The following is a 15,039-nucleotide window of genomic DNA, read 5'->3' on the forward strand; positions in this document are numbered from 1 at the left end:
AGGGAACGGGAAGGAATGGTGCAGGGAAAGGGGAGGAATGGTGCAGAGAAGGTATGGTGCAGGGAAAGGGGAACGGGGAAAGAACGGCGAAGGGAAGCGGGAACAGCGCAGGAAAAGGAGAACGGCGCACGGAAAGGGGAGGGCAGAGTGCAGAGAAAGGGGAGCTGTGCAGGAAGGGCTGGTACGGTCCCCACTAACCCCATCCCATTGATCCCATCCCATTGATCCCATCCCATCCCGATTCCCGCGGGATCCCGGCCCCGCTCCCGCTCCGCTCACGCGCTGCAGAGTAGGCGTGGCCAACCCACAGGCCACGCCCCCGCGCCTTACAGGAGCTTCTCCCGTTGTGGCCACGCCCCCTGATCTCACGGAGCTGTCACTCCCGCTTTAACCACGCCCACTGCGTCTCCACGCCACGCCCCTCGCGCATCCCGGCCCTGCGGCAGCCCGACTTGGCCACGCCCCCTCGGCGCAGGCCGCGCCCCCCGCTCCCTCCTCGCTTCCCCGTGGTGCCTCGCGCGGGGCGGGCACTGACGTGGCCGCATCGCGCCGCCATCTTGTGCTCCAGGGCGGATCGCGGCCGGGGCGAGCGGGCTCCGAGCGGGACCCTCCGAGCGCAGCCAGACCCACGGCCCGCGGCTCCCGACGACGCCGGTGGGTTTGCCGACACCTTCTTCTTCCCTCCTTTCGAGCCTTTTATCCCCCTCAGGCCCGCCGCGCCGCGCCCCCGCCCGCATCGCGCGGCCTTGGCGCTAAGGCGCGGCGGGCGCTGAGGCAGCGGGGCCGGGCTGTTCTTTCCTCCCCTTTCCTCCTCATTCCTTTTAATTCCTTCTCGCTCCATCTTATCCCTACTCATTCCTTTCCCCCCACCGGAACCAGAGGTCTTCGGGAGCGGCGCTGCCCCATCCGTCCCCCCCTGCACGGCTTTGGGGCCGGGGGGGGAGGTCAGGCCTTTCGCTTCCCTGCTTGTGGGTGGGATGGGGTGGGAAGGGCTGGGATAGGCAGGGCTGGAAAAGGGGAATCGCTCCAGCTCGGCAGCAGCTGCACAAGGCCCCGCTCCGCTCCCTCTAGCGATGGCATTAGACGGGATGGGTTTGTCCTCCCTTCCCCAAACTCGCTCATTCCGGCCCCTGCCCCGCCCGCGGACGGCTCCGAGGAAGGAGAGGCATTTCCGCCCTGTCCTCTCCCCCCGAAAACCCTCGTGGGCCGGGGGAAAGAGCCTCGAATGAAGCCCGTGGGGCAGAGGTTGATTCTCTGTAAGCCCTTGGCTGCTGAGTTGGTGGTTTTTTGCTGGGCAGAGGAGTTGAGCTTTATCGTGGAGCAAACAACTCTTGTTTGCCATCCATCGCCTGGGGTTTGGTGGTGTGGGAGATCAGCTTTCCTTGGCCGAGCGGCTCCCGGTGGGAGGATATTATATTCTCACTGAAAATACTCCATCGTGGCTCTGTGCGAGGCGAACGTGATACTTCGGGGCTGATAAAGCTCGGTGTGATGAAGTGATAGCCCGGCTCTGCCCCAGCACAGCGAGACCAAAACTCTGCCGGGCCATAAAACTGCCCCAAATGTTGTGGTGGTTGACATTGACCTTGTGGCTTTGCCGCTCTGCTCCTGCCAAAGCAAATTCCGCAGGTTGATTAGAGTCGTGGCCAGAGGTCTGGTGTTGAAATCGTAGCTTTGTCAATAACTAAAATTCCCAGTATTTATTGAATACTTTGAGCTTTGTCTTGAGAGGCTCGCAGCACCCCTTTGCAGGGTATTCCATTAACCTTATTTTCCAGGAGGAGAAACCGAGGCAAAGTGGATTTTTCCAAGGTCATTCAGCAATCTTTATTGCTATTTTTGCTGCTGATTTGGAGCGCTCCTGGGGGGGAGAAAAAAAAAAGGAAGTGTGGCTGAAGTGGAGGATTGCTGTTTTGCTTTTATTCATGGGGTTTATAATGGAATAAAATAGGAACACAGCCTTATGGATAAAGGGGTTCTCTGAAAGGAAAGTTTTTGGCGGTGTTTTGATGCCACTGATTTTTCTCTGCTACCAACATGCTGCAGTGCAGGAGGGCCCTGTTGGGCTGCTTTCCCTGTTGGAATAATTGCATTGGGTGAAAGGGTGAGGAAACTCACCTCGACTGAACCTCTGCAACTCCCAACCTCCACAGCTTTGCCAAGTTCGTTGGTGCTTCCTGTGATGGAGCATCAGGAATTAAAATGGCTCAAGCAGAGCCGCCCTCCCCTCAGAACAGCTTTGTGTTTGTGATGTAAATGCTGTTAAAAGTCAAACCCCTGGGTGTAAATGGTCGGTCTGAGGAGCTCAGATCGGTTTCTCGGAGCATTTCCTCGGTTGTGAAATAGTTGGAATGTGGAAGGGCCTGGCAGGAGCTGTGCACCGAGTTCCCTGTGAGTGTTAGTCATGCTGACCAAGTGGGGGGAGAACCAGGCCCAGCTTTTCGAGGCAAACCAAGCGTGTGTGGGAGTCGGGGCTGGATTCTGCTCCTGGGAATTCACCAAACTGTGCTGGGCTCCAGCTGCTTCCAGCAGGAGCCTTTCTACAGATAATTATCAGCTGAGCCATTGATGACATGACTTGGTGGAAGGAGGAAAAGCTCAAAACCCAGGACTGCAGCTGAAATGGCAGTGGTGAAATTTCAAGAACCACCTTTACACATCCCAGAGGCTTTTCTTTCTAAAACAACCTCTTCTTTTTAAAGATGGCCTTTCAAGCAAGAATTCTTATGGATTTCAGCAGCCTTCCCAAGCATCCAGCTTGCTTTACAGTGGATAAATTTGGTGAACGTGAGCTAACTTTATCTGAAAAGGAATAGTTCTGATTCTTTTTTTAGAAATCTCTTGGAAGTTTTGCTCCTGGAATGCTACAGAGCTTGTGCTAGAGCTGGCGCCGTCCTCAGCCATTCCCTTTCTTTAACTGATGAGTAAAGAAGTTCAGAATCAGCTTCCTACTACAGCAGCTGTTTTTTTCTGTGTAATTCAGCATTTTTTCCTTTCTGCTTGCGAGTATCCGATTTTATTCCTTATTTTTAACGCACTCAAACGTCGGAGGGGCTGTGGTGGAGCTTCTGCTGATGTTTCAGTTCTAATAAAACCCTCCTGTCTAGCAGCCCTTGTTCACCCACTTCTCCTCTGCCTCACAACTCAGAGGCTCTGCTTTGACATTTCCCCCAAACCAAAAGCCAATTTCATTGCTGGATGGAGCTCTCCTGTGAGTTCTTGCCATTTCTACTAGGAGTGTAAATGTTGACTTAGTGCCCAGTTCCCAGGAATGAATAACAGGATATTTGGCTTAAAATTGGAGATTTTGAGCTCAGGAACAATTCAGCCTCAAAAACAAAAAACCACCTCAACTGTGCACTGCTTATCTGAAAAGAAATTCTTTGTACCCACCAGTTCTCACACCGGTGTACCCAGTGCTGAACTGGTGAGCAGAAAGTCACAGGCCATTCTTGGGGTTCACAACTTCCATTTTTGGCACCACACTATTTCCTGAGCAGGGAGGGCATGGATGCAGCTCCCTCTGTGCTTTTCACCTGCCAGCTTACCCTTTAAATAAGGTATTTTTCAGCCCAGATATTTTATTTTGCTTTTATTCATGGGGTTTATAGTGGAATGAACTAGGAACACAGTCTTATGGATAAAGGGGTTCTCTGCAAGGAAAATTTTTGGTGGTGTTTTGATGCCACTGATTTTCTCTGCTACAAACATGTCTGCAGTGCTGGAGGGCCTGTTGGGCTGCTTTCCCTGTTGGAATAATTGCATTGGGTGAAAGGGTGAGGAAACTCACTCACCTGTGTTTCCTCTGGGTTGGTTTGTGTGCTCTCAAGTGTTTAAATCTTTGAAATAGTTGGAAGTTTTGTTGTGAGACAGCAGCAGTTTGCTTTCCCTGCTTGAAGGTGAGAATAAGGGAATAGTTCTGATTTGGGGTTTGAGTTTCATCAAGTCAAGCAACCCACTCTGATACTGACTCTTTTTATTCTGGCTGTTATTTTAGGAGTCACTTGTTCTCATGTCTGAGAAATAGGCACGGCCCCAAAAGGAACTTTCCCTCTTTTGTCCTTGTTTTGATCTTGTAAGTGAAATTATTTTCTGTTTTCTGCCACTCCAAGCCCAGTGCTCCCAAGAGAATGTTCCAGCACGTGGGAAATGTCCTGTCTGAGTAAGATGTGTAGACAGGGGGTTGTTCAACCTCCTTGGGTTAATCAAAGGTGCTGGACAAGGAGATTTCCTCTCACCTGGAGTCTCACCTGTGCTTGGCTTGTCCTTCATCTGCCTTAGACATGCACAGTGCTTTTGGAGCCCTTTTTAGTTTGCAAGCCTTTGGTGGCCAAATCCAACAGTTCCTATTTAGATGCCAGCGCAGTTCTGTATCTCTAACTTTGATTTCACTGCTTTTCCCCTCAAATAAGCAGGTTATGATCCTTCAGGACACCTTTTCCATGCCAAACTTGGCAGAAGCACCCCCAGTGAGAGCTAGGAGGAAATGGTGCCAGTGCTCAGTGTTGGTCTCCACAGTTGACACTCCTCTGGTTCTAATGGTTAAAATTATCAAGGAGTTAGGACTAATATTAATGAAGAGCTCTGTGAAGCTGTTGTTGCCATGGCCTTTATTGCAGTGCTGTTTGTGCAGGATAATGAATCACCTGGTGAACAAAGGGCCAGGCCTGCCTGTTGGCTGCTCTCACATGTTACACGTAATCCATGCCTCCTGATACTGATATGGCCCAAAGAGCTCAAATCAAAATGATCTCAGCTAAATTTCAGTCTTAAGGCCCCAGAATTAAAGGGTTTGAGTTGATAGATTTCATCTCTCAGGTTAGCAGATGTGGAAGGGCAGCAAACAGTTTCTAAAAATAGTTGAATGTAACTGTACTGGAATAGTATTGGGCCACCCTGGCTATATATAAAGAGGTGTTTCCAAAATTTGCTGTAACAGAACACTTTAATCTGTAAAGAAATGATTTCAAGTTCAAGAGAACACACCAGTACTGTTCCCTGCTGAGTGGGGGTGTGAAACATTGGGGCTGTACATTAAACCTGAATTTTAGCAGTGTTCTATTCTTGTTGGATCTCTTCTCACATTCTCCTTTAAATCTCACTTTATATTGTTAATAACGAGCTGTCGGGTTAGATTTGCACTTTAAATTATTTGCCAGTTGTTCTTGCATGTTACATCAGTAACAGCTGTTGGAGTTGCATGGGTTTTTTAAAAAAAATGCATTCTCACTTCTTATTTGCACATTGGTTTGGTGATTTCTTGTGTGAATATTTTGCTTCTCCTGATAATTTAATTTAAAACATTCTAGAATGCTGTAAATGACAAAGAATCTTGGTCCAGGCCAACTAGTGACAACTGGCTGGATTTCAAATCAATATTTCTGGTAAATAACAAATTGATCCATTTTTATTCCCCTGTAACTGATAGAACCAGTATGTTAATACCTGGTTAGGAATTATGGATTTGATGCTTTTCTAATTGTTTTAGACATGGAGCTAAAGCTTGGGCCAATGTCAAGTAGATTTTCCTTTAAATTGAGATGGAATTTTGGTAGTGCATCCATTGCTTTTGTAAACAGGCCAGTTTCACTTGCCAAGGTGCCCGAGCAAATATAACAAGGTGCAGGAAGGAGCTGTTTGGTAAACCTGCAGCTGTTGGGGTTTTACCTGTGTTCAATATTTGTCTGATTGAAGCTGTGTAGCTCAGTGTGCCATTGGTGTTTATCTCTCCTTGAAACGGGCATTTAAACGGGATAGGAACAGCAAATATCCCAGAGACAGCAAATGCCCTCTGTACCTCTGTCCCAGCCTGCTGGGCAGGGGAGGACCAGAGGCTTGAACTTGATCTTATCAGAACCATAAAATCCTAGAGTGGTTTGGGTTGGAAGGGACCTTGAAGCTGCACTGGTTCCAACCCCCTGCCGTGTTCATGGCTGCTGGGATTTTCAGATTGCCAAAATGATGGGCCCAGCCAGCTTGATTTTAACACTTGCAGAGTTTGGAGCCTGATATATTCACTGTGGGAGCCTCATGTGGTAAGTGCTGTCTATAGAAGTGAAATAAATGAATTTCATACTGCAGTATAGTTTGACTCAATAATTCATATGGCATCCTCTGCCTTGGCCTCTCATTTTGTTTCTGGTGTGTTTAAAGAAATGGTGTAAACTTCAATGAAACACCATTCCTGTCTCAGGGAAGTTTGATCTCTATGTGGCCAAAAAGAACTTTTCCAGAGGTGGAAAGGTGAGGTTCTGTGGGAATTTCAAGGTGTGTTTTGCTCTCTTTGATGGCTGCACACCCTTCTGGTCATACACCCGTGGGGTTGTTCACCAGGCTCACCCAAGGAGTTAGAGGAGGTCAAGCAGCAGATTGGACTTGTCATGATACCAGCCTGAATGAAACGATGTTCAAATGCATTCATGTACATTGAAATATAAAATTCTGCAGCGTGATGAAGTGTTTAGTGTTCTTTGGCCTTGAGATACTCCTCAGAGCTCTTATTCTAACCACCTACAATTAATAAAAGCAGATTGTTCTTCTTCCTCCTGGGCCATATCACTTTAACAACCACGGGCTGCTGCTATTGCAGACACTCATTCATTTTTAACTCCTCTCTGCAAAAGGCTGCCTGTAAAGGCTGCCTGTTCTCCTAATGGCTCATCTGAATGTATCACTTACTCGAAAACGGGCAGCTGAAAATACTTTTGTTTCATGAAACGAAACTGCAGCTTCCCCATGGAACGTCAGCGCTGCTGTTTACCGATGGCACATTGTGCCTTAGCGAACCTGCCTGACGGGTTTTTAGCGCTGCTCAGGTGGAGTGCAGTGTGTTAAAGTGCTGTAGGACTGCATGGGCAGGGACAGACAGACAGACACTTCAGTGCTGGGGTGCTGAGCTGCCGATTCCAGAAGCTGGAGTTGTGCTGAGGGGAAGTACACACGGAGCTCTGTGAAAATAGTCTGTGCTGTTTATTCAAATCGTTCCCTTTCATACTGAAATCTTCCCACTTAGGCTGATGGATCCCTCTTTTGAAGATGTGCTCAAGCACTACAAGCAGCTCACAAGCCGTAGTCTTTTATGTTTTCAGGAATTTTATCCAGCTTTTGCTCCTAAAAGATCGGTGTGGCAATTACTGACAGCATTCGGGTGGAGGGAAGGAGGAAGTTAAACTTGGGTAAGGAATACAGGTCAGGTATTGGTGAGGCAAGGGGTGATAATGCCTGAAAGATAACAGGGATTTTTGCTTAATATACGAGGAAATTGAGGGCTTTTCAAGCTGTGCACGTTCTGATGGTGCAAGTAATGGGCTGGGATGGGAATTAGAGCTGTGTCCCGTGGTGCAGAGGGAGCAGTCCCGTGATGCCTCAGCTGAGCTGAATTAACCCAGGCAGTTCCTGTGGCAGTGCAGGGAGAGCAGGGTGCAGTACAAGCCATCGAGTGTGAGTTCCTTCCTGTGGGAAGTTCCTCCCTGTGTGAGGAACTTCTGCTCAGGGCATGGTCCCAGCCCTGGGGAGGACAGGGACCCTGCCTCAGCCCCATCCTGCAAAACCCTGATGGGAACCAAAACAGTTTGTGGGAGTTCTGCAGATGGATTTCTCCTGGTTTTTTCTTCTTTTAGACAGCAAGGATTCAGCTACTTTTTAGTCAACTTGTAAACACTCTTTTCTTGCGGGAGTGGGCTGTAAACTATACTGTGCTGCCTATAAAAATAAATGTGACTTTTTGTAATGCCACCTACCCTGAAGTACCAAATAAAGTTACAGACTGGGTTTGGATAGGAGGGATGTGGAAGAGAGCAAGAGGGGAAATGGAAACCAAGTGCTTAAATAGATCTTAACTTCTTAATCTTCACAAAAAGTAAAAATAGGGAGGATGGTGGTATAAAAGCAGCTTCAATGGCAAAGGGCAGGCTTGACCTGGAAATAGCTGCCAGGAAAACAGGGATCTAATGGGATTCGCTGCTGTTAGTGCCAAGTACCAGCAACTTGTTCAGCAGCCTGGACTTCTCCAGTGTGTGGAAAGCTGTCCTGGATGTAAATGATAGGATTTTGCTCTTTTTACTAATTACTGTGATCAGTCCAAGTATTTGATAACCCATTATGCTTTTAAACGTGTGCAAACCGAAGAAAGGCATTCTTTGTGCAGGCTTCTAAGGTTCACTCGCTGTGAAAGTTCTTGCAGGCAGTTTCTGTGAGCTCTGGTAAAAGGTCACAGTTCAGCCCTGGCTGCTGCTTTCCAGATGAAGCAGGAGATAGAGGTGGCATGAGCAGCCAGACAAAGGGAAGCTTTACAGCCTCCCTGCCCTCCAGGCCACTGGGAGCTGTGCTGTGGGCTGGGATGGGAGATTTCCTGCTGTGGAGAAATGGGGACTGCAGCAAAACTGTTTTCTCTGCTTCCTAATTAACCTTCCTGTTTATATAGCCTTCGTATATTCCAGTGGGAGTGGAATATCCATGGTCGTGTTGCAGAAATACAAAAGGAAATGGTGGAATGATAGAACTTTTAAACCTCCCCTTTGGTTTTAATCCCCAGTCTGGTTTGTAGAGGGAGTTGAGTTTTAAAGCTTCAGCCACATAAAATAAACAAATCTTTGACTCGGTTGCTTCAGCGAGTTGGTGTGTGGGGATTGACGTCCTGCAGGAGCCCTGGAGTGGACTCTGAACTTCCCTCTGGAGCTGGGAGTGCTTAGACACGTGCCTTGGTTAATGTTACAGTTTAACTTTTGGGTTAAAAATTGTATCCAGCAAAGCTTCCTAAAGAGGACGGAACTGCTGAGCCCTCTCCCGGTGCAGAGTGGGGAAGCCAGGCTTCAGACACGGCCAGGACATCCCTGGACAGAGTGGGAAAAGGCTTTTGTGGTGTGCTGTGCTTGTCAATCCAAATCTTGCTTCAATGTTCTTAAGTAGATATTCTGTAAAGATAAATAGAGTAGATATTCTGTATAGATACTCTGTTCTCTTTCTAGGGAGAGTTTTGCTTCATGTTATGCTTTAAATTTGGTTTGGTTTACAGGAAACTCATGCTTTGAATGCATTGGCTGTTGGTGCATCTGGTCTGAAACTTGAATTTTCAGTTGGGCTCTGTCTTTTCTTAACCTGACACCTGAGAGCTTCTGTAACCAGCCTCAGGGAGGGTGTGAATTGTCCCTGTGCAGTGTCTGTGAAGCTCCCAGGCTGCTTTCTCCTGCCGTGTATGAGCACAGCAATAGTTCTGCTGGGATTTCAATCCTGCTGTGAACTGCAGGAGTGGGTTTGGGAAGGGGGGATTTGTGATGGGGTGGGTCAGGTCCCAAGGGCACAGGGAAGTGTCAGAGGCTGGAGTGCAGAGGCAGCTCCTGCAGCTCCCAAACAGGAAGCTCCTGCTGACTGAATCACTTTAATCACCCAGGCAGGAGTGTTGGCTGGGAAGGAAGTGCTCATCTCTGAACGGGCTCCTTTAATGTGGCTGTTAATTCTCCATAGTTAACTTTGATTAAATGTGGGTTTGTTTGTGCAGAAGGTCTCCCTCCACTGTTAATGAAAGTAACTGCTCTGTGTTTATGTGCTGTTCACAGCCATTTCCTCGGGGATGGAGAGGAAGGAAACTGTTCTGAGTAGGAGAGAATCCAAGCTGTACTCAGGGATTCCTTCCCAAAAGAAGGACCAGCTATTGCTGTGCTAAGCAAAAATGTGTAATCTGCAGGTCAATTGGGAAAAGTTTGTTTAATGGTGACACTTTTCTGCAGATAAACTATCCCATAACAATGGGGAGCAAAGTACCGGAAGTGGTCAGCTGCATGAATTTTGCAAGCAAAAGTTTGAGAACAGCTAAAATTAATGCTAAAATCTCTGAAAGAGCATTTCAAGCACTTAAAGCTGAGTCATTTCATGAGCACTGAGTTTTGGCACATCTGGTTATCTTTGTGTTGCTTCAGGATGGGGAAAATGTTCAGTGGTGTCAGGGGTGTCTATAAACGATTCACATTATCTCTTACTTTGGGGTTTTTTTTTGTGGTTTTTTTATGTTGTGGTCAGAACACAACTGTTGGTAACTCATGGGTGATACTCTGTTCTTTTTTCCTCCAGACTTCACTGGCCAGTGAGAACATATCTGAACCATGGGAAATATTTTTGCTAACCTCTTCAAAGGCCTTTTTGGCAAAAAAGAAATGCGTATTCTAATGGTTGGCCTGGATGCTGCAGGAAAGACAACTATTTTGTACAAACTTAAACTTGGTGAAATAGTAACTACTATTCCTACTATAGGTAAGAGTTTTGTGTTTCTCTATCTGATGGCTTGGAGATTTGGGTCTCAGCTAATTTAAGTGACTTGTCAGAACAAACTTGTTAAAGCTGTGGTGTGAAGGTGGCACAGCCAAATATTCTGCCATGGGAGGAGATTGTGACTCTTTTCTCACTCCCCTCCCTCTATCAGTCACTTGGGGAACGAACATTTGTGGGCCACAGAAAGACAATTTGTCTCCCAGCTGTTGTGGCATCATGTCAGTCAGACTGAGTAGAGAGGATTCACCTTTTTTTTTTTTTCTCTTTTTATTGGAAGGTATTGAGGTTTGCAGTTCTTAAAACCCGGGGGAGGTTGGGGGGGTTTTTGGTTTGGTTGCAGGAGGGGATTTGTTCCCTTGGGGTTTATTTTTTGGTTCCCTTGGGGTTTAATTTTTGGTTCCTTTGTTTTGTTTTTTTTGTTTTTTTTTTTTTTTTACTTTTGTTTTGTTTCTTTGGGTTTGTTTGTTTGTGTTTGTTTGTTTTGTTTCTTTGAGGTTTATTTTTTTTATTCCTCTGGGTTTTGTGGTTTTTTTTCTGTTCTTTTGGGGTAGTTTTTTTTTTTTGTTCCTTTGGGATCTTTTGTTTGTTTGGGGGTTGGTTGTTTGGGGTTTTTGTTTGAGGTTTTTTGTTTCTTTGGGAGTTTGTTTCTTTGGGGTTTTGTTTGTTTGTTTGTTGGGGGTTATTTGGGGTTTTTTATTTGTTCATTAGGGGTTTTTTTTTTAAGGCAACATAGTTTGTTTTTTGTAACTGCTCAGGTAGCAATTAAATTTGTTCATCGGGGTGATGGTGGGAGCAGAACAAGCTGGTTTTGCTTTGAGAGCTTCAGCACAGGATTCTGCTGGTTTAAACTCCAATTTTAAGTGAACTTTTAGAAGTGATCACAGTCTGAGAGTGCGACCTGCTAAGTACAAGAGTTGTGTTGAAGTGAGATTTGTGCCACAATCTCTCGTTCAGGTTTCAATGTGGAAACAGTAGAATACAAGAACATCAGCTTCACAGTGTGGGACGTGGGTGGCCAGGACAAGATCAGACCCCTGTGGCGCCACTACTTCCAGAACACACAAGGTGAGCCCACACTCCTCATTGCCAGCTTCCCAGAGTCTGAGAGAGCTTTCTGGCTGTCTTCACAGAGTTAATTTGTGGAGGGAAGTGGGAATATTTGTTATTACAAAAGGTGTGTTTGTGTGCTGCTCTGGCTTTTCTTTCTTAAGCTGCTGCAGGTTCAAAGAGGGATGGGGAGAATTCCACAAACCAGTCTTCCTTGTCCTTCTGACTCAGAGCGAGTTCAGGAGTTTGTTTTTTCTTCTGTCAGCATCACAGCTCTGCCCTCACTTCAAAGCAGAGTCTTTACCAAAAGCTCTGCAGCCCCAAGAACTGGGAGTTTGTCACTTCTGTCACTGCTGGGGCCTCTTTCATGTGTGTGTCTTTGAGTCCTGTCACAGCATTTCAGGAGCTGCTGCTCCCTGGAAAATGCCAAGTGGTTTTGTAGAAAGAGTACCCAAGTTGCAAAAACAAATGCAAACCAAGACCAGTTTTCACCAACTTTCAGCAAGAACAGACCTTCTCTCAGACATGAGACTTCAAGTTTGTGTTTATTTTTGTTTGCTTATTTCTAGGTCTGATTTTTGTGGTTGACAGCAATGACAGAGAACGTGTGAACGAGGCCAGAGAAGAGCTTATGAGAATGTTGGCAGAAGATGAGCTCAGAGATGCTGTTTTATTAGTGTTTGCTAACAAACAGGTATGCCCAAGAAAGGTGTTTATGTCTGTCTGAACCCTTGAAAACTTGCAACATCCTTGTGAGTGCCAGATGTTGACGTTGGTTTTCATATTTTCAGTGTGATGATAAATAACTCAGGGTAAATTGCCATTCAGGTATGTTGAAGGGAGAAAACCATAGGTTGAATTCTCATCTGAAAGGAGCATCCTTCTAAACAGTCTTGGCTAAGAGATTTTCAGTTTTAGTGAAAACCAGTTTGATTTTTAAGGTTGACATGGCTCAACTACAGCACCTGCCCAAACTTCCTCCAGAGAGGAATGCTGGAATGGCAGAACCTCCTTGAATTCCTCATTTAGGCTGTTTGAGGGCACTGCTGGTGTTGGTGGAAGCACTGGAGTTTTAATGTGCTTGTGCTGATCTGTGAGCTGGGCTCAGAGTTAGCTGAGAGTTCTGCCTTCTATTGCTTGTGGAGGCCTTGGCAGCTTAACCCCAAATGTTGAAGGCCTGAAGTGTGACCAGGAAATGTCAAGAGGGAATGACATCCTGCTCCACTGATTGCACAGCCTCAGCTGGGAAGGGTGGAAGTGCCACAAGGCATGTCCAGGAGCAGGAAAGGTGGGCTCTGAAGAAGCTGTGCTCAGCAGAGTAGTACTGGGTGGTAAAAGTTGATCTTAAATCATACCCACAGTCACAGAAAGGATACTCCTGAGTGGAAACACGAGTTGATTTTACAAAGTGGGACTTTTAATTCACTTGCAGCAACACACAGATAATATATTAGAATTTGAGGCAGGTTTTACAAAGTTTTAGTTCCTTAAAATACCTTGGATGAACAATCAGGTGTCAGCAGTCATTTGCCTTCCAAGTGTTTTTGGGAGTCCTAAGGTCCTTCTCACACAATTTTCATTATGCTTCAATAATTTTGAAATGTGGACTTGGAATTGTGAGCAGTGTCAGCACTTGGGGAATGGCTGGATGATATTCAAATATTCCATAATGTTGACTTAGACTGGGTTGCTAAACCTTTGAGGCTTTTGTCACTGCGGGGAAATAGCTTGACTATCACAGTAATCCACTGGGGTTGTCTGAAAGAGAAGTTCTGAGAGCTCTTTGCTCTCAAGCTGGTGCTGGAGGAGTGGGAATGACTGTTGTTGCTTCCCTCAGGACCTGCCCAACGCCATGAATGCAGCAGAAATCACAGACAAACTCGGACTGCATTCCCTTCGTCACAGGAACTGGTACATCCAGGCCACCTGTGCCACTAGTGGAGACGGTCTCTATGAAGGACTGGACTGGTTGTCCAATCAGCTCAGAAACCAGAAATGAAACCATAAACCTTCCTCTTCCCTCTTTTTCCACCCTCCCTCTTATCTCCTCCTACTCGCCCTTCGCTTTACTCTAATGTGGCAAACTGTGCTACTTTGTGGTATTGAGTGCCGGAAGCTGTTTTCATTTCTTTTTTGTCACAGTATATATTGCATCATGCTGTAAATGTGGCAAATACAAGCCTGAAAACAGTTAGGTTTCTTATTTAATGTAAATAGTTTTTGTTTCCAATGAGGCAGTTTCTGGTACTCCTATGCAATATTACTCAGCTTTTTTATTGTAAAGAATCGAGTCACTGTTCAGTACCTGGAAGGGAATTCAGTGGGTTAATAACGTAAGGGTTGCCAGTGGTCCTTGTGCAGTAGAGCTGGATTTGATCTTGGTTGGGTTGTGAGATCTGTGAGATCCATTTTGGTGGTTGGTTTTTAACCTGAATTCTGTATTTTTTTAAATAGACAAGGAAAAGTAAAAACACTTATAACACACAGACGTTTGACATCGCTTCTGCTGCTCCAGCTCTAACGTGGTGACTCTTGATTCTTTTGAAAGGGTGAAGCAGTGACTGACACCCAATTAGCTTCATCTGCTTAATGAACAGATCATAAGTAGTAGATCTCTGGCTCTGTCTGTAGCTCGTAGTCTGTGCTCATCTTCGTTCACAACCGTTCAAAGATTTGCTGGGCCTGGTTTAGATGAGCTTTGCAGACTCATGCTAAACATCTGACTTTTGGTTCAGGTGAGATTTCTCGTTTCCATTGAACTTGAATCATTTCCAGAAGTCGACATTTTTAGCCTGTCATATTTGTCAAAAAGTGTTTTGTACTTTTCTTGTGCTTAAACCACTCCAGAAGGCAAAACCTTTCCACAGGAAGCACAGCCTGTCCTAGTCCTAAGCTCTATAGGCAGAAAGTACTGTACTTAACGTAAGAATTGCCATGAAAAACACCAAACATCTATGTATAGTGTCTAGGGAAAAAAACAAAAAGCATGAGAGTTTGGAGAGTCATTCCACTCTGCAAGTATTCAATCCCATTTTGGAACAATCCCATATCTGTATATGTGTGAAAACCCTTGGCATCCCTCATACTGCAAGGTTCAGATTTGCCATCAGAAAAATAAAAAAAAGACCTCTTTACTTTTCTTTTGTATTTTGATAAACACTGAAGAAGCTGGAGCTGTTAAACTTTAACTCGAGGAACTATCAGAACTGGTTTATTTAGTGTTGTGGAAACCTTTATTGCTTTCAATACACAACTAGTAATCAACTGTTTTGTATACTTGTTTTCAGTTTTCATTTTGACAAACAAGCACTGTAATTAAAGCTATTAGAATAAAATCTCTTAACTATTTCATGTTTTTTATGCCTTGCTGTTCATTCGATCATCTTGGCAGAATCATAATTAAATACTTGTTGAATAAAAAGTTTCATGAAACTTGCACTGGTGTCGTGTTGGTTTGTATTATCTTTGTGCAGGGGATCCAAATCCAGGCAGCTTTTTTGCCACATCATGGTTTGCATGAAAATTTGAGGATATCTCCTGTATTTTCTAAGAAATGAATCATTCCTGGTTGGAGCCCTGCAGGTGAAGTGGTGGGTGGGGTTTGTTGGGTTCTACTGGAGTCACTCTGTTGCCTCTGGGGCAGCACAGCTTGAGCTTCTTGAGTAGCCCCATCAGTTCCCCAGCAGGTTGTTCCTCTGCTGGTCCCAGTTAATTACAGGATCTGTCAAT

The 15,039-nt window shown here is 45.7% G+C and overlaps 1 protein-coding gene across 1 annotated transcript; it reads left to right on the forward strand.

The window, feature by feature from the left end:
* Window positions 1-495: 495 nt before the first annotated feature.
* Window positions 496-14,746, forward strand: ARF1 (ADP ribosylation factor 1). The gene is made up of 5 exons (XM_059838151.1): window positions 496-654; window positions 10,066-10,245; window positions 11,218-11,328; window positions 11,880-12,004; window positions 13,148-14,746. The coding sequence occupies exons 2-5, from the start codon at window positions 10,098-10,100 to the stop codon at window positions 13,307-13,309; spliced, it is 546 nt and encodes a 181-aa protein (XP_059694134.1). The 5' UTR covers window positions 496-654; window positions 10,066-10,097; the 3' UTR covers window positions 13,310-14,746.
* The last annotated feature ends 293 nt before the right edge of the window (window positions 14,747-15,039 follow it).

This window comes from Haemorhous mexicanus, chromosome 1 (assembly GCF_027477595.1).
Source record: "Haemorhous mexicanus isolate bHaeMex1 chromosome 1, bHaeMex1.pri, whole genome shotgun sequence".
NCBI classification, from domain to species: Eukaryota; Metazoa; Chordata; class Aves; order Passeriformes; family Fringillidae; genus Haemorhous; species Haemorhous mexicanus.